A 16588-nucleotide genomic window follows, 5' to 3' on the forward strand; every position below is an offset into this window, starting at 1 on the left:
AAGGGCTCACATGCAGAATTTATACATAATGCCTGTCGATCAATAAGAAAAAAAATAAGACAACCCTAAAGAAACACTGACAAGAGACTTGAACAGGAAATTCACAAAATAAGATATTCATCCAAATGGCCAATAAACATATGAAAGGTACCCAACCTTATTAGTAATCAGGAAAATACAAATTTAAACTACAATGCAACCGGGACTTCCCTGGTGGGACAGTGGTTAAGAATCCGCCTGCCAATGCAGGGGACACGGGTCCGAGCCCTGGTCCGGGAAGATCCCACATGCCGCGGAGCAACTAAGCTCCATGCGCCACAACTACTGAGCCCGCGCACCACAACTACTGAAGCCTGGGCGCCTAGAGCCCGTGCTCCACAACAAGAGAAGCCACCACAGTGAGAAGCCTGCGCACCGCAATGAAAAGTAGCCCCCGCTCATGGCAGCTAGAGAAAGCCTGCGCACAGCAATGAAGACCCAACGCAGCCAAAAATAAAATAAATAAAAATTAATTAATTTTTTTAAAAAGTCTATGGGTTCAAGTCCCAATCTAGGTTTTGGCCAGGTTCGAGTCCCAGCACGTGGGTTCAAGTCCCAAGTTCACTTCTATGTCCACAAACTCTGGGGTCTAAGGAGACTATGTTAAAAAGGGGGACCAGAGGGGTTCTAGGCTCCTTTATCTGTTGGATCTCCATGTTAGGATCTTGGTTGATTGGTTGATTGGTTGGTTGGTCCTATCATACTTTAATTAGAAACTATGTGAAATGATGATGTGAATAGCATTTAGCAAATTACATGCCAGAGCCTGAAAGAAGTTGTAAAAATCTGCCCAAGCAAAATGAAGCAGGGGGCATTCACACAGAGCTGGCATAGGGGAAGGTGCAGAGTTGCCAGCAAACCCCTCATCCTGCCCTGCCCCAGCCCACGCTGAGAGGAAGATCCCTCCCTGAGTCCTGGCTTCCTGTCCCGCCCCACAGTGATGGCCTGACCACCCAGAGGGACTGTGCTCAACTCCTTTTGCTGTTTCAGGAAGCAGCTGTGGAGGAAACTGTCCCATTTCAATGAAAGAAGTCCTTGCGATTGCTATAGACTCAGGAGGAACCCTTGTCTTCCTGAAGGGCACCAGCTGCACTTGGCCCTACAACCAGATGTGCAGACAGAAATTTCTCAGGTCTTGTTGCCTGGCTCGGATTTGAACGTTTTAACTGCCTAAGTGTCAGATGGGGGCTTCCCTGCTGGCGCAGTGGTTGAGAAGTCCGCCTGCCGATGCAGGGGACACGGGTTCGTGCCCCGGTCCGGGAAGGTCCCACATGCCGCGGAGCGGCTGGGCCCGTGAGCCATGGCCGCTAAGCCTGCATGTCCGGAGCCTGTGCTCCGCAACCGGAGAGGCCACGACAGCGAGAGGCCCGCGTACCGCAAAAAAAAAAAAACCAAAAAAAAAACCCCAAAGTGTAAGATGGACTTTGAGATCTGCGAACGGTTTAACTTAACTAGATTAGTTGTCAAAGGAGAGGCTGAGGAGGAGGGAGAAGCTGACCCACCCATCTCCAAAACCCCAGAGCAAAAAGACTCTAAGGCATTACAAACCTGCTCTCCATCAGCCTCCCAGGGGAGGAGGAGTGGTTTCTGGGATCAGAGCGCTGTCCCTATGTATGTCCCCTCTTACAAGGGGCACAAAGCTCTGGAAGGGATTCCCACCTCACTTCCATGAGGATACTGATGGACCTCCACCCTCCTGAATCTGTGGTCTAAAGGCATCTGATTTAGCAGACTCTCCTCCCCCTCTCCCCACAACTCCCCACCCCCGCACTGTCCCAGGTATTGTCTCCTGTCAACCAGGCCTCTGGGTTACAAAGACTGACTGACAAAGCACAAGATAGCCTCAGTCCCAAAGCACACTTTGTTTTTGGTCTCTGGAGAGTTCTTTTATTTTCTAGCTAACTCGACAATGCATTTAAGTGAAGATGTGTTCAATTCTATCCAGCATATCCATTTGTAACGGGAGTGTTTCAGGATACATATGCCACAAAGTGTTCCTTCCACATATTTCTTTATATATATATATTTTTTAAATATTTATTTATTTGGCTGCGCTGGGTCTTAGTTGCGGCATGTGGGATCTTCGTTGCTGTGTGCAGTATCTTCGTTGAGGCATGCGGGATCTTTAGTAGCAGCATGCAGATTCTTTATTTGCGGCATGCTAACTCTTAGTTGCAGCATGCATGTGGGATCTAGTTCCCTAACCAGGGATCAAACCCAGGCCCCCTGCACTGGGAGCACAGAGTCTTAACCACTGGACCACCAGGGAATTTTCCCCACATATTTTTAAAAGACCATTCCACTTGCAGTGTGTGGAACAGTTTGGAGAGAGAAAAACATGCTGAAGCAGAAATCTATTAAAGAGACTACTGCAGAAAATAGACCAAAGAGGATAATAACTTGAAGAACAGTCATGGTGGCAGAGATAGAAATACATGGATCTGGGAGATATTTAGTAAGTAAAATCAAAAGTGTTTTAGATATCCAAGAAGATATATCCAGTGGGAAGTTTTTATAGGATTCAGGAGCTCGGAGGCTCTCCTATAGTTCATAGGCGATTCGGGAAGTCTTCTTTGAAAAAACTGGTAACCGAATTCACCGAGGTAGATTCTTGGGAGAAAGTGCACAATGGGAAGAAAGGAAGATCCGTAGGACCCAGCTTTGAGGAATATCAACATTGTAAGACCTTAGAGGAGGTGGAGCAAGCAACACAGACTGAATAAAGTTGGGCGAAAGACCCAGAAGAGAGTGTGGCTTTCCTTGAGGCCGAGAAAAGAGCATTTCCAAAGGAAGGGAGGAGTCAGCAAGTGTCCAGTGATACAGAGGTCAAGAAAAACGACTGAAAACTAGGCGTTAGTTTTGGTGACACGTGGGAAATTAGTGATATTGGCGAGAGGGACAATGAATGATAAAGGCAAAGCCAGATGGATGTGAAGTAGAAGTAGAAAATGGACACCACTCTTTTAAGAAGTTTGGCTATGAAGGTGAAGAGAAAGGACATTAGCGGAGGAAGAGGGCTGGAGAAGGGTTATTTTAAGTCGAGGGGAACTTGAGAACGTTTAAATGCCGACAGGAAGGAGCCGGAACAGGGAGAAGAAAAGGTGAAATAATAGGCCGGGTAGAGAGAAATCCATTGTACCTCTGGACGGATTCTCTTGTACTACGTATCCACCAAACTGAAGTGACAGCCATAATTCGGAGGACTGAGCAACTTCGGGCTTTAGGTCAAAGGTTTTTTCTACACTAAAACCTTCCCTCTTCCGCCTCCTCCCCTTCTTCCCCCGCCCCCTCAGTCTATTTCCCCACCCCCCGGCCTCCTTGCCAAGATCCCCGCCTCTCCTTGCAGTGAAATATACAGCCTTCGCTACGAATTCTTCCGGGTCGCCAGGCAGGACCACGCCCAGTCCTGCCCGCCCCACAAGTGGAGGGCGCTTCCCGAAAGACGCATGCGCAGAAAGGCTGCAGTCGTCCTAGAGGTGGACTCTAAATCTTGCGCAGGCGCGTTAGGTCCTGGTCGCTATGAGGGTTCTTGTGGGTGAGGGAGGGCAGGAAGGGAGAGTGGGAGGAGGCCGGTTTATACGAAGAAAACATAGCCAGAAATTGAGGGCTAGGAGGCCGTTTCTGAGAGAGGGCACCGTCTCGTGCACAGGCAACCTGGCCTTGGCCTCAGAGCCCTAGAAGCCGAATCTCCCTAAACTCTGTGACCTGTGTCACCTCTGCAACGCGGGGAGGGGGCGAGGAGGGGAGAAGTCTGGCGTCAGATGGGAGGGCACCGGAAGAGGGGGCCACGTGGGGACGGAAGGCGCCCCCGGGAGGATAAACACCTCTCATTTTCTGATCAGGTGGCGGAACGGGCTTCATTGGGACAGCCCTAACCCAGCTGCTGAAGGCCAGGGGCCACGAAGTGACGCTGGTCTCCCGAAAGCCAGGGGCCGGTCGGATCACGTGGGTATGTCCAAATTCTGGAAGCATGGGGGGTGGGGGTGGGGCCTAGTTTGGTGGCGCAGGGCGAGGGCTCGCGGGCACTGTGTGCTTTCTCCAACAGGATGAGCTCGCTACGTCGGGGCTGCCCCGCTGCGATGCCGCCGTCAATCTGGCGGGAGAGAACATCCTCAACCCTCTCCGCAGGTCAGCCGGGCCCTGAAGCTGACATCCTTCAGAGCAGAGGGAGGAGAGGGCCGACTCTGAGGATTACTGTGAGCTGTGGAGAATCGGACTGCTCGTTCCCCCACCCCCACTCCTCCACAGCCACTTGCCCTTCTTCCCGCTCAGCTGGTGGACCTTGCTCCCCACTCAGGATGCCCAAAGTAGATGTGCCTTTTCCTTCTACAGAAGAGATGGACCATTCCTCTAAGCTGCAATGCAGGGTTTTATTAGAAACGGATATGGATGGGCCCCAGGGAAAGAGAGGAAAGGAAGGGTATGTACATGTATTTAGTGGCATTTTATTTCCCCCGTTTCTCCTGCAGGTGGAATGAAGCCTTCCAAAAAGAGGTTCTCAGCAGCCGCCTGGAGACCACCCAAATGCTGGCTAGAGCCATTGCCAAAGCCCCACAATCCCCCCAGGTCTGGGTCTTAGTCACTGGTGTAGGTATGTCCCACACCACCAACCCTTAGACTAGCCAGGGAAAGGAGGGAGCACAGTGAGGAGCAGCTCAGGCCCCAGAGTGCTGGTCTTTTCCAAGCACGGGATCTACCTAGGCCCTCATTCCATGCATATTTCTCCTGACTTTTGTGTACTTTCACTGAGAAATGGGGACCTCAGAGAAAGTGAAGGCAGTGGCACTGCTCCCAGTGCCAGGGAAAGTCCCACCTACTTCCAGGTCCCTTATTTCTTATAGCACAGTTCTTTAGGAACAGAATTCTTGATTCTTGTATTTTACCTTTGGGACCAAATAACAAATACACACACACACACACACACACACGCCACTATTCTAAGTGATTTGCACATATTACATTTAATCCTTACAAGAAACCTATGCAGTAGGTACTATTATTCCCATTTTAAAGATGCAAAAATTCTGCACAGAGACGTTATGTAACTTGCCTTTAGTCAGAGTTAATAAATGGTGGAGCTGAGATTAAAACTCAGGCAGTCTGGCACCCAAGTCTTTATTCTTAGCTTCTCACTCTAGCACCTCAGCTTAGCCCCATAACGAAAAATAAGAATGACTCCAGGGCCGGAACAGGTCAGCTCATGGAGAAGATCAAGGGGAAAATATCCATGGCTCTGAGTTCCCGTGGGGAGATCCCAAGGGCCAAGGAGGGTGAGGCCAAGGGGAGCCTTGACTGCAAAGGGCCAGACAGGACCAAGGACACGCAGAGCAAACAAGTGCTGTTCCACCGGCAGCTTACTACCAGCCCAGCCTGACTGCCGAGTACGATGAGGACAGCCCAGGAGGGGATTTTGACTTTTTCTCCAACCTTGTAACCAAATGGGAAGCTGCAGCGAGGCTTCCTGGAGATTCTACACGCCAAGTGGTGGTGCGCTCCGGTGAGAACCAGGGCCCTGGGTATCAGACAGTGTTGGAATGCCTTCTCTGGGCTGGGAGGGTGGGGGGATAAGGGGAGCTGGGCTTACAGAGGATGCCTCCACTTCTAGCTAACCTACAGGTGGGAGGGCGGGACATCCCAAAGAGAGCCACACCCCTTGCCTGCCACAGAGCAGTCAGCATGGGGAAAAGGTGAGGAAGGGGAAGCAGGGAGGAACAGTGGGACTGCCTGGAGGCTAAGGGGCCTTCCTGTACCGTCCTTCTTGCCCGCTCTAGGGGTTGTGCTGGGCCGTGGAGGCGGTGCCATTGGTCACATGCTGCTGCCCTTCCGCCTGGGCCTGGGGGGCCCCATCGGCTCAGGCCACCAGTTCTTCCCCTGGATTCACATCAGAGACTTGGCAGGAATCCTAGCCCACGCCCTTGAAGCAAGCCATGTGCAAGGGGTCCTGAACGGAGTGGCTCCAGCCTCCTCCACTACCAACGCTGAGTTTGCCCGGGCCTTGGGCGCAGCCCTGGGCCGCCCAGCCCTCATCCCTCTCCCCAGCACGGTGGTACAAGCTGTCTTTGGGCGAGAACGTGCCGTCATGCTGCTGGAGGGCCAGAAGGTAGTCCCAAGGCGGACACTGGCTGCTGGCTACCAGTATTCCTTCCCAGAGCTGGGGGCCGCCTTGAAGGAAGTCATAGCCTAGGTGGGGGAGGCTCAAGGAAGGGCCTGAGGCCTGTCCCTCAGCGGGGGCTTTCCTAATGAGAAACTATGAGCTCAGGTTCTCCTCTGCTTAAAACCTGAACCATCTGGTTCTTAGGGAGTCCTCTTTCTTTCTCATTGTCCTGTTGCCTCACCTTATTTAACTGAGAGACTGTCCGCTGTTTCAAGGCTGCAGTCTCATCGAGTTGGGACCTTAACCTCTTCAACTGCTCCTAAATAAATTCCCAAGTTTGGTTTCCCTGCATGTCCTGTTCCTGGCCCATTTCTCCTTTTTGCTGTGTAGAGAATGTTCCGCAGCTTAGGCAATAAAGGTAAATTATCTCACTAGCTTCAGCTCATCTCTTTGGCCTAGGTTCTGAAATTTATTTCAAGGAGTGCCATCCTAGGAGACCCTTTACTTTACATGGGGTTTTGAAAGTTATAATGTGCAACATCTCCCTTCTTGGTCCCTCCATTGCCAAAAGAGTTGGCAACAAATTTGAGGCACGAGGTTATGACAAAGGTAGAGGCAAGAAGAATGGTGATCCATTTCCAGTGGGCTCTGTGGTCACCCTGCATACTTGTTTCACGCAGTGCCATCAGGATGCCAGCAGAGGAAGGGACAAGGTCCAAGTCCAGGACAGCCTTCAGTCTGTCACTGAACAGCAGTGAATTGATAAAGCAATCACACACTGGCCCCAGTTCATCAGGCTGCAGCAGGACAAAGCTGTGCAAAGCTTAGGACTGTCAAAAGATAAGGACTTGCCTCTCATCTGACTGGGACCACTTAAGTCAACCAGGATCCCTAGCACAAAAGGGCAGAAGATACCTCGAGCCCACTGCATATCCACCAGCATTGAAAGTGAAAGGTACAAGGAACCTATCAAAAGTTACAAACTCAATCCTTTCAGGGAAAAAGCGTCCCAAGTATTCATCAAGGAGCCTCCCCCTTTTTCTCGACCCTGGTTTCTGCCACAGTTTAACCAGAAGCAGTTCCCCTAGCCCCCAATTCAGGCCATATTAACCAATCTCCTTTCTCCTGAGGAGACTACGGGTTGTCCTTGAATCACTGTTACCACCCCGACTAGCCTCTCCAACCCGCCTGCCCCCAGCCCAGCTCAGTGCAGTGTAGTGGTGGACCTCACCAATGGGGAGGGGCAAAGACCCTGGGACCCTAGGACCCTCTCCATCATCATTCAGCTCCACGTGCTAGTTGCTGATACAAGGATCTGGGGTGATTTCAACTCCCTGTGCCACTCAGGGAACAGAAGTCAGCCTAAAAAGAGGGCCATGTCCAGGGACTTGCTGCAGGGCCCAGACAGCACAGAATCCAGGAACACCTGTCTCACTTCTTTATCTGGTTTTGGACTCTTTAGGAAGTTGACTGGCTCTGTACTGTTCCCGATGGAATGACTGGCCTCAAAGGTAGAAGTAACAGAAAAGCATATTTGGGGATGCACTAAAGGAAGGAATGCCTAGTACTGTCCACGGATGGATGTGCTGCCTCGGAGGTAGTAAATTCCCTGGTACAGGAGGATTTCAAGCAGATACAGGACAATGACCTGTAGGAATCAAGGAGGAAAGAGAATGTCCTGAGGTGACAGCAGCTGGTCTGGTGGCCAGTCAAGTACCTTCTGACTCTGATTCTTCAATTTTCGTTTTCCAGATTGGTTCCTCTAGATACAAACTCTATAAACCCTCCCATCCGCATACACGCACACACGGAGCAGAAGTGGGTCTCGCTTTATACAACATATATGTTCTGTAAAGAAGATGCTAGGGTCAGGTCACATGAACGTTTTGCTCGCAGAACATGGCTTCACTGGTTTGGTGACTACTCAACGCTCGAGCAAGTGCATCAACTGGGGACTGTGGACTTTCTGACACATTCGTTCAACTGTAAACAAACACCTGAATGCAACAGGAGAGCTGCCATTGATAGGAAGGAACCCTGAGAGTTTTCTGGTAATGCAAACAGTCACCCCTAATTAACCGTTTTGTAAATGTGGATTTGGCGGGGGAGGGGGGTTGCCCAAAAGGGACGCAGCCATTATAGGGCTCATTATACTGAGGATGCAGTGTTAAAACATCTAGGGCACAGGTCCTGGGGACAGAGGACCCTCAGCTCTCTAAAAGTGAGGTTTTGGTTAGGAAGCCTGTGCAACCACAGACAGACACACCTGAGGCTTGGTCCAAGTACCTTTCCTCCAAGGAGCTTTCCTCCACGTTCTCATCTCTCCTCCCAACAGGCTTTTTTACCCCTGACTTGTAGGCGGAAGTAAAGACCAAGATCAATCAAGGTCACAGGCAGGCATAGCTGAGACCAGAAGCCAAGTCTCCCTCTGCCTTCTCCACCAGCTCCCCGCTGCCCCACTGTGACCCAGACCCCATAACACTAGCCTTTCCAGGGCCCAGCATTCCCTTTGATGCGCCCAGGAGCCCAGCCAGGCCTGGGACTCGTCCTGTCCTCTGGCCATCAGAGCAGCAGCCAGGAGGAGGAAAGGCTTAGATTCCTGGCCACCTGTTCTACATTCCCCTCCCACCCACCCTAGCCTCCATCCCCAGCTCAGCGTGGAGGAGGGGCCGACAGTCCCCATCTCCGTGACCCACCCTTCCCAGCAGCCCCCATTCCCTACAGAAACCCTGCATAAAGCAAGGTTAAGAAGTTAAGGCTGAGCAGAACCTCCTGAGAGCTGGTTGAGGTCCTGACTCAAGGTGAGATCAGGTCACCTTACAGACCTGTCCCCAAAGTGCCCCAGGCAAGAGCATTCCCCACACACGAATGCACTTCCTTGGTGCTTCCCTGACACAAAGCACCAACTCAGGGTGAGACTGGGTCAGGGTCTGAGCAGCAGAGGGACCCTCACAGAATGAGCTGAGCTGGATGAGGCTGGAGCTGACGGGGTGGCTGTCACTCAGACAGGTGAGGCTCAAAAGTTGAGACTGAGCAGGGCCTCAGAGAGCTGGTTGATGTCCCGGCAGTACGGCTCCCGCTGCAGGATGAAGTCCACCTTGTGATCCTGGCCCCAAAACACCTCCAGCAGTTGGCGCCGGAGCCGCTCTGTCTCCCGCGTCTTCCGAATGCCACCACTGCCTTTCTCCTCTTCTTTTCTCCCCTGCTGCTGATTACTGTGTTCTGTGAAGCCCCTGGCAGAATGCTGCGCCTTAGAAGACCCCTGTGCCCTGGGAAGAAGCAGAGGGAACAGGAAGAACTGATGAGCATCCTCGAGGGAGGTGAGAGCCCAGTGGGCCTCCCTGCTCTCCACTCCCAGTCAACTGCCCTGCCTAGTCTGGGCTCTGGGGAGTGACCCTGAAGTTCCAGAAACTGACCACTGAGGGGCAGTATCAACCCACTTCTGAAGGGAAGATGGCCTGTTCCTTTGGAACCTGGAAGGTGAACCTGCCACTATCTACTTCTAGTCTAATAAATTAATCACTTTATGTCCAACAGAGGGCATGCTCAATGCAGCTGGCTATAAGTAAAAGCAAGCACCTTCCAAATAACTCCGTCCAACACACTGATTAGGGAAAACAGGAAACAGGAGCTTCCCTCCCAGCCAGGAGGGTCTGAGTCAGGATTCCTTGGGCCAAGCCCAAGGCAACTTGAACTACTACAGAATAAAGCTGGCCCAGATTGAGGTCATTCTTCCCCCAATTCTCCAGGCCTGCAAGGCTCCTGCAGAGCAAAAGCTAGGGCTGCCTAGGAGAGTCTGAGGCATTACCTGACCGGCTTCTTCAGGAACTCATCCAGTGTAGGGCCATTTCGCCCCAGTGGGTCATCAGGCACCATGAAGAGGTTTCCCACGAAGGTGAAGGGCAGCAGGCTGGATGGGCACAGAGAATGTGTGGTCACAGAGGGGCCTTTGCCCACCTCCCGGACAGTTAAGACCAACACCATCAGAAGCTGCCAGCTACCATCCTTCGCAAAGCAACGTCAGCCCCTTCCCAGAGTCCTCACCCGGTGGCAGAGCAGAGCTGGTTTTAGAGAAAGGTCTGAGTCCGTGCCCTGTGCTCAGGGGAGGGCTCCCTCACCGCTCTCTAATGATTGCCATCCACTTCTCAGACTCCTCTGCCAGGTCCCGGAACTGGTCATTGGAGACAATGATCCCATCGGTCTCTTCAGCCAGCTTCACCATGAACCTGCCACGAAAACCACGGCCGCCATATTGGGACTCTCCAAGGTCCCAACCCCAAAGAGCGTTATCGACTCCCGTGACCCACTTCCGGTGATGGAGTTCTGGCCCCCTCACCTTGATCCAGCCCCCAGGTGACTGACTGCATATAGGTGCCACGGGTTAGAAAGGAAACTCATGAAAGATGAATCCATCGTGGTTCCCCAATAGCATCCCCTCAAGTCACCACAATCCTCCACTCAACACTTTGTGCCTCATTAGCGTGAAATAGAAAGATCTGGCTCTGGCTCTGTCTTCTTCCACCGTGCCCCCATGAATCAGTCACAGATCCATCATGCTTCTCCTCTGAAAGGCTTTCCACTCTGCTTCCTTCTTTTCCAGTCCCACCATTACCATCTGAGCTACCTGGACATTACAAGCATGGTACTACTGCATAGCCTCCTGATGAGGGGGTCCCCTGCCCCCAGCCACTTACCACCCTCCAGTCTCTCCTGACCTCCCCCAAGAGAATATGCTCTTCCTACACAAAAGTCTTCCAAACTTGCCCTTTATCTACCGAATATTTCCACATGCCCAGGCCTGGCAGCCAAGGCCATCTAGAACCCAGCTCCAAGCCACTCTTATGGCCTTATCTCACCCCATACTCCCTGCTGTACTCAGCTCCTGCCAAAATCAATGATCAGATTACACCCTGTTCTTCAAACATGCCCGTGCTGTCCGACTTCCATCTTTCTCAAATTTTTCCTTCCATCTGGAAGGTGCTTCCCCAACCTCACTGATGAACGGAACCACCAGGGGAACTTTAAAAAAATAGATGCCTGGGCCCCACTTTAGTAATTCTGATTCCACAGGACTGGGGTAGGACTCATGAGGTGAGTCCTTTTTAACAGGTTTAAAATCTAGAGCTCCAACGCATCCCATGTCCTTGTCGATCAATCAACAGAAGCTCTCAAAGCTTTCTCTTCCCACAAAACCCCAGCCAGAAGGGGGATCCCTTTCCTCTCCATTCTGTACTGTTGGTTTACATTTTCTTTGGGCTCTTTGAAGTCGAGAATCAGGTCTTCCCTGATTCCCTGCATTCCTGCTTCCTTCGGCAGGCCACGCACCTAGTACTAAGCAGGCAGTCAGTATTTGAAAGACATTGTGGTATAGAGGGGACTAGTAATCAGGATTCGGTGTGACAGGTGTCTGGTTCTGAATTTCTGTCCGGGAAACAAATTAAGAAGATGACATAAAAATGTATATGGTATCATATAAGGTACAAAAGGTATTTTCAAGTTAAGCATATTTTACTATTATCACATTACATCATACGTTGTTCCGCAGTATTCAGTAGGCCTGTGCTACGTGCCACTGTGTTTTTCACTGTAACTAGGCAAAATTCCAAATTCATATTGTGCTGTCTGCCTATCAGGACGTACACCACTGTACAGACATGTGCCTTCAAAATTTATTACAACTGACTCAACCTTCAGTTTTAACTGTGTCAGTGCTGGCGTGTAAAGAAGATTCCATAGCGCAGATAACCTGTGAAATCTAGACATAAAACAGAATAGCATCGGGAGAACGTGAACTTTTTGTAGAATACCATTTTCCTGTTAGGGAGTAAGAGCTAAGTATTTGAAAAAACAAAATATATAATCACTTCAGTTTGGAAACTTGTTTTTAATTTAAAACCGAAAATCCTAGAGAATAAAGAACTTGTCACTAGTTTTTTTAAATCGGTTAGTTAGCTTTTAAAATCCGCCCATCTCCCACACTGTGTGCACACTGGGGAGGGAATGTGCCCCGTGTTTTTTCAGTTAAACCAGCTAGCAGCTTTAAGTTCTCATTTTCCCTTTGCTACTTCATAGCCTTTGCCAAGAAAATTAACTACTCTGACCCTCCGTCTCCACTTCTGTACAAGAGGTAGGCCCTCTGCCACACTTGATTGGATCCATGAAAAACTAAGGAACATCACTGCCCTCCTGCCCAGCACCTTGAGTGAGACAAACACATACCTTAGCTTTTTTTGACATTCACAAGGAGGATGAATAAATGGAAGAGGACCTTGAGACAAAGAGATTAATCCACTAAGAGACTCCAAAGTCAATGACTGTGCAACCTGGGACTCAAATCCAGACCTGCAAATTCTAAGACCAGTGATCTTTCACTGTCTTTTATTATACCATGTTTTGTACAGTCTTACTATGCATGGAATGTGTTTTTTCATTTATCGTTATTTTGAACATTGATTCTGGTTTTTCCAGAAGGTTGGGGAATTTCTCTATGTGTTTGGACATCTAGGTTGTAAGAGGCATTTGTCAGCTATTCACGTCATTGGCTTTCCCATCTTTCCATTAAACCAGTATTTTCTAGACAGTAAGGCACTGTATAAATATGAGGCATCCTTTAGTTTGATGAGTGAAAAGTGAAGGATGAGTGGACAAACAGAGCTGTCCACCATCCATCTCATCCTGCCTGCGGGGCAGGTTTACCTCCCCAGTCATAGGGGCACGCGGAGGAGAACTGACCCTTGTCCCACGACTCAGGCTTACAGACAGTGTGAAGGGTCAGGAGCTTCTGTCTCTCCCTCAGTCTCCCACTTGGCTCCTTGAATGTCCAGCCTGTGACCAAGAAAGAAGCAAGTACCTGTCGTCATAGGAAGAGATCCTCTTGCCATCCAAGACCCGGGAGGGAGTGAGGGAGAGCAGGCTGAGGGAATACAGCTTGTGCAGGAAGTGACTCTCTAGAGAAAGAGGAGCAGAATGGGGTTATCCTCAAGGTGGAAGCAGGGCCCATCCCCGGACACAAAAGACCAGTCCCAACTCACCTCTGACCTTGGAGTCCCTACTGAAACGCCACTGAGGCACAAAGACAGTTATGTCGCGGTGGCCACGGTCCCAGAAGTACTGCACAGCAATGGCAATGCCCCGGCTGGAGAAGTAGTGCTGGAGGCCATGCCTGCAGTGGAAAGGGGTCAGCATTCTGGGACCCCCAGGGGGGCCTGGCAGCCTGGCTGTACTGCCCCCCACTTCGCACATATCCCCAAGGTGAATGCAACTGCCCATCTCGTCATCTCATCCCCCTCCCCAGGACGCTCAGCCCCACCAGGTACTCACACCATGGCCACGTTGCTGCCATCGATGACAATATGGCGAAGGTCTGGCTTGCCTGGCACATTGGCAAGGCACAGGGTGAAAGGGTCCTGGAGGGCCTCCTGGAAACGCTGTGTGCCAGTCACCAAATTACCCCCCCGGGTGCCTCGTTTCCACGGAGACCCCCGACCTCGAGCCACAACCTGCTGCTTGTCTGCCCTGTCTCCTCTGTCCCCTCGATCTCCGCAGTGCCAAGGGGGTTCAGGCGCCGGTGGGGGGCTGGGCACTCTTGGAGGTGAGGCTTCCCCATTATGGAGCCGCTGCAGGAGGGAGGCTCCCCGGGGCTGGGCTGCCTTCTGACAGGGGCCCTGGGTGCCAGGAGGGGCGCCCTGGACCCAGAACCTTCCTCTTTCCTGAGGCACCCCCTCCTTCCCCAGGGCCTTCCCTTTCAGAGGCACTGCCTGCCCTGCCTCTCCTCCTCCTGACTGTGGCCTGAAGGCCACTTGTCTCTCCGAGGCCTCTTCCCCGGGCCACTCCTTCCACCCCAAATCCATCTCCCTGGGACCACCATGCTTTGTCCCCTCCTTCTCCATAGCACATCTCTCTCCCCGTGACTCCTGCCACCCTGCAGGTCCTGTGTCCAGAGACTCCCTGCTGTCACTCAGGGGACTCCTGACTCCCTGGTGCTGAGCACCCAGCAGACCTGGGCTCCCCCACTCCCAGGACGGGAATGCTTGGGGCCCCTGCCCCCTGGATGCCTCTTGCACCAGGCTCAGCAGTTCTTCCTGGACAGCAAGGGGCAGCTGCAGCAGGGCCTCTGTGTGGGCATCCCCCCGGGACTGCAGCAGAGAAGAGAATTCTCTCAGCACTCCAGCACACTGGGAGGCTCCAGGGGATGGCCCCAGCCGAAAGTCCCAGCTCAGCCGCTCCACCAGCTCCTCCACTCGGCTCTGGACCATGACAAAGGCCTCGGTCAGGCCGCTGACCATCAGCGAGCCGGGCGCCCCCGGCACCAGGTGGGCTGATGTGCTCCAAGTCAGGCAATCAAGGAAGAAGCCCTGGGCTCCCAGAAAGATGCAGTGCAGTTTGGGTGGGTAATGAATTTCATTCTGTAGCTCTGGGCTGCAGAGACCCTTCAGGTACTCCTGGGGGAAAAGGTGGGGAGGGGAGGTAGGAAAAAAAAAAAAGAGACTGCTGGAATCCTAAGTGGCCCAATAGCTCCTTCGGGGCCGCTGCTCTCCTCTGAGCTCCAGGATGCCTGAGGAGAGCTATGGAGCCCTACAGATCCTGAAAAACGTGGTGGTTAAGAGGGGAGCGAGAAACTCACTTCTTTGCCTTTTCAGTTGACAGCCCGTGGCTGAATTTCCATTTAGAACTTGCCTCAACTTAAGAAACTGTTGTAATTAATTGGTTAAAAGGCTGTCTCTTCTAAACATTTATGTGTGTGTATGCGTGTTGTATATTTCCATCATAACAATCATCATTGACAACTTTTACCGAACTCACGCTTTACATGCTTTATCTAAGTCACAATAAGTTCAGTGAGGTGGGTACTGTTATTATTCACATTTTATAGATAAGGAAACAAACTAGGACCACAAGGATGGTATTTGGTCGTGCCTTACTGTAAGTCCTGACTAACTCCAAAGGAATCAGTGTGGCCTCCCACCCCACAGTGAATTCCTTGGTGGAGCCTGCCTGCCCAACCAAATTATCTCTTCTCCCCCAAAGAGTAAAAACTGATTTGAACTGAGTCACTAATCTCCAAGCCCTGGCAGAATCTGGGTCATCGCAGCAGAAATGAAACCAAAACTCTTGACAAATAGAGAGTTTGGAAGTTCCTCAAAGCTCAGGGCCAGTGAGACAAGCAAAGAGTGGAGATCCTCCCCAGCCCCTCCTCTCTTCTGCCTCCTCGGGGGAGGGAGTCATTGTTTTCCCAGAAGGGTCAGGGAGAGGTGTTCACCTTGGCTCTGCTGGCGTTCTCCTTGGGGCCCTCCAGCTGCAGCCAGATGTGAGGGTTCTCAGGACAGTCCTTCGGGAGGACGCTCATCCCCACCCTGAAGATGCGCTCCACATAGGGTTGCTGTTCCCGCACCTTGTCCTCAGCCTCCGCAGACACCGCAAAACGGTCAGGGGACGGGGAGCCAGCCCCCCAGGTAGGCATGGCTCCTTGGCCGCCCAGCCCTGGAAGGAGGGAAAGCAGTTCAGAGCCTCAATGTCCCCTCAACCCAAATTTGGTCTCCTGGCCTACACCAGCTATCAACAGGTCGCACCTAGTTACCAAACTGGTAAACCCAAGAGGTAACCAGCACTTCAGTCCAGCCTGGGGATAGGGAGGGAATGTCAGATTATCTGGACACAAGGGCCTTCTCTCCGGAGACAAGTCATGGATAAACAAGGAAGGCTGTCTCTCTGGGATGGGTGTGTGGCCTTTGGAAAATGACCACAGCCCTGAGCAGGAAGCGGGGGCGGGGCGGCGGGGGGGGGGGGGAGATCCAGCTGGGTCTGGAGGCCAGAAGGAGGGAACAGGTGACGAAAGAGTCCCTCTCCTCCGGGTCTCTGCAATCTCCGAGTCCAAGACGGCCTCTTAAAGATGAATCCTCACCAGGGCTTGAACTGGGCTGTCCTCTGGGTCCCTTGTCAGCCATTTCCAAGGTTCTAGCCACTCCCACCCCTCCCCCTTCCTCCGCAGTCTGCTACACCCCTCGGTCGGGCCACGAGCCCCACGCGGGGCCCAGGGGTCGGACCGGGCCCCGCCCATAGCCGCTGGCGGCTGCCGCCCTCCGACTGCGCTCTGCACTGCGGCCTCTGGCTCCCGCGGCCCGGGCGCGGGGGAGAGCGCGCCTACCCGCCTCGCCGCCCGCTGCGGCCTCAGTCCCGCCGGCGCCGCTCGGTGCCCGCCGGCCCCAGCTTCGCCCGCGCCCCCGGCCCAGGGAAGAAAGGCGGGGGGCCCGAATCTGGGCGGGCCTTCCCGATTCCTCACCCAACGGGGACCTCTCTTCCCCACATCACGAACAGTTTTTTGAGTCACTTCCTGGCCGGGGGCGGAGTCAGCTGGGCCCCTCCCGGGGCTGGGCCTGCACCGAGCCCCGGCGCGCGCCCGCCCCCGCCAGCTGCAGGCTGCTCTCCGCCGGCGGCCGGAGCCTCGGCCCGGGCCCA

At 52.6% G+C, this 16588-nt stretch overlaps 2 protein-coding genes across 7 annotated transcripts; one reads left to right on the forward strand and one right to left on the reverse strand.

Annotated features, from left to right (window-relative positions):
• The first annotated feature begins 3485 nt into the window (after positions 1-3485).
• On the forward strand, positions 3486-6578 carry SDR39U1 (short chain dehydrogenase/reductase family 39U member 1). Of its 2 annotated transcripts, none has more exons than XM_067739120.1 (6): positions 3486-3546; positions 3882-3988; positions 4085-4167; positions 4509-4630; positions 5393-5536; positions 5811-6578. In XM_067739120.1, exons 1-6 carry the CDS (start codon positions 3486-3488, stop codon positions 6221-6223), a joined length of 930 nt encoding a protein of 309 aa, XP_067595221.1. In that variant the 3' UTR covers positions 6224-6578. The 2 variants fall into 2 exon arrangements, with proteins under 2 accessions (XP_067595221.1, XP_067595212.1); XM_067739111.1 differs by having other exon boundaries at positions 3518-3574.
• Positions 4493-16563, reverse strand: KHNYN (KH and NYN domain containing). 5 transcript variants are annotated; one of them, XM_067739093.1, is made up of 8 exons: positions 16413-16563; positions 15393-15613; positions 13454-14574; positions 13165-13295; positions 12984-13080; positions 10252-10359; positions 9942-10043; positions 4493-9402 (listed from the first exon to the last, which is right to left on the reverse strand). In XM_067739093.1, the coding sequence occupies exons 2-8, from the start codon at positions 15591-15593 to the stop codon at positions 9150-9152; spliced, it is 2013 nt and encodes a 670-aa protein (XP_067595194.1). In that variant the 5' UTR covers positions 15594-15613; positions 16413-16563; the 3' UTR covers positions 4493-9149. The 5 variants fall into 5 exon arrangements, 4 of the variants coding, with proteins under 4 accessions (XP_067595194.1, XP_067595173.1, XP_067595162.1 ...); XM_067739072.1 differs by having other exon boundaries at positions 16278-16554; XM_067739061.1 differs by lacking the exon at positions 16413-16563 and adding an exon at positions 16035-16148.
• Between the last annotated feature and the right edge of the window lie 25 nt (positions 16564-16588).

Source organism: Pseudorca crassidens, chromosome 1 (assembly GCF_039906515.1).
Source record: "Pseudorca crassidens isolate mPseCra1 chromosome 1, mPseCra1.hap1, whole genome shotgun sequence".
NCBI lineage: Eukaryota > Metazoa > Chordata > Mammalia > Artiodactyla > Delphinidae > Pseudorca > Pseudorca crassidens.

What these genes read in the sequence shown, in the direction of transcription:
- SDR39U1 (XM_067739120.1), top strand. Translation starts at nt 3,486, where the DNA reads ATGCGCAGAAAGGCTGCAGTCGTCCTAGAGGTGGACTCTAAATCTTGC. An exon ending in ATCCTCAACCCTCTCCGCAG is followed by an intron (nt 4,168 to 4,508) that starts GTCAGCCGGGCC and finishes TTTCTCCTGCAG; the next exon opens with GTGGAATGAAGCCTTCCAAA. An exon ending in CCAAGTGGTGGTGCGCTCCG is followed by an intron (nt 5,537 to 5,810) that starts GTGAGAACCAGG and finishes TGCCCGCTCTAG; the next exon opens with GGGTTGTGCTGGGCCGTGGA.
- KHNYN (XM_067739061.1), bottom strand. Translation starts at nt 16,077, where the DNA reads ATGGCTGACAAGGGACCCAGAGGACAGCCCAGTTCAAGCCCTG. An exon ending in ACAGCCCAGTTCAAGCCCTG is followed by an intron (nt 15,614 to 16,034) that starts GTGAGGATTCAT and finishes CCCTCCTTCCAG; the next exon opens with GGCTGGGCGGCCAAGGAGCC. An exon ending in ATCTCTTCCTATGACGACAG is followed by an intron (nt 10,360 to 12,983) that starts GTACTTGCTTCT and finishes TTTTCGTGGCAG; the next exon opens with GTTCATGGTGAAGCTGGCTG.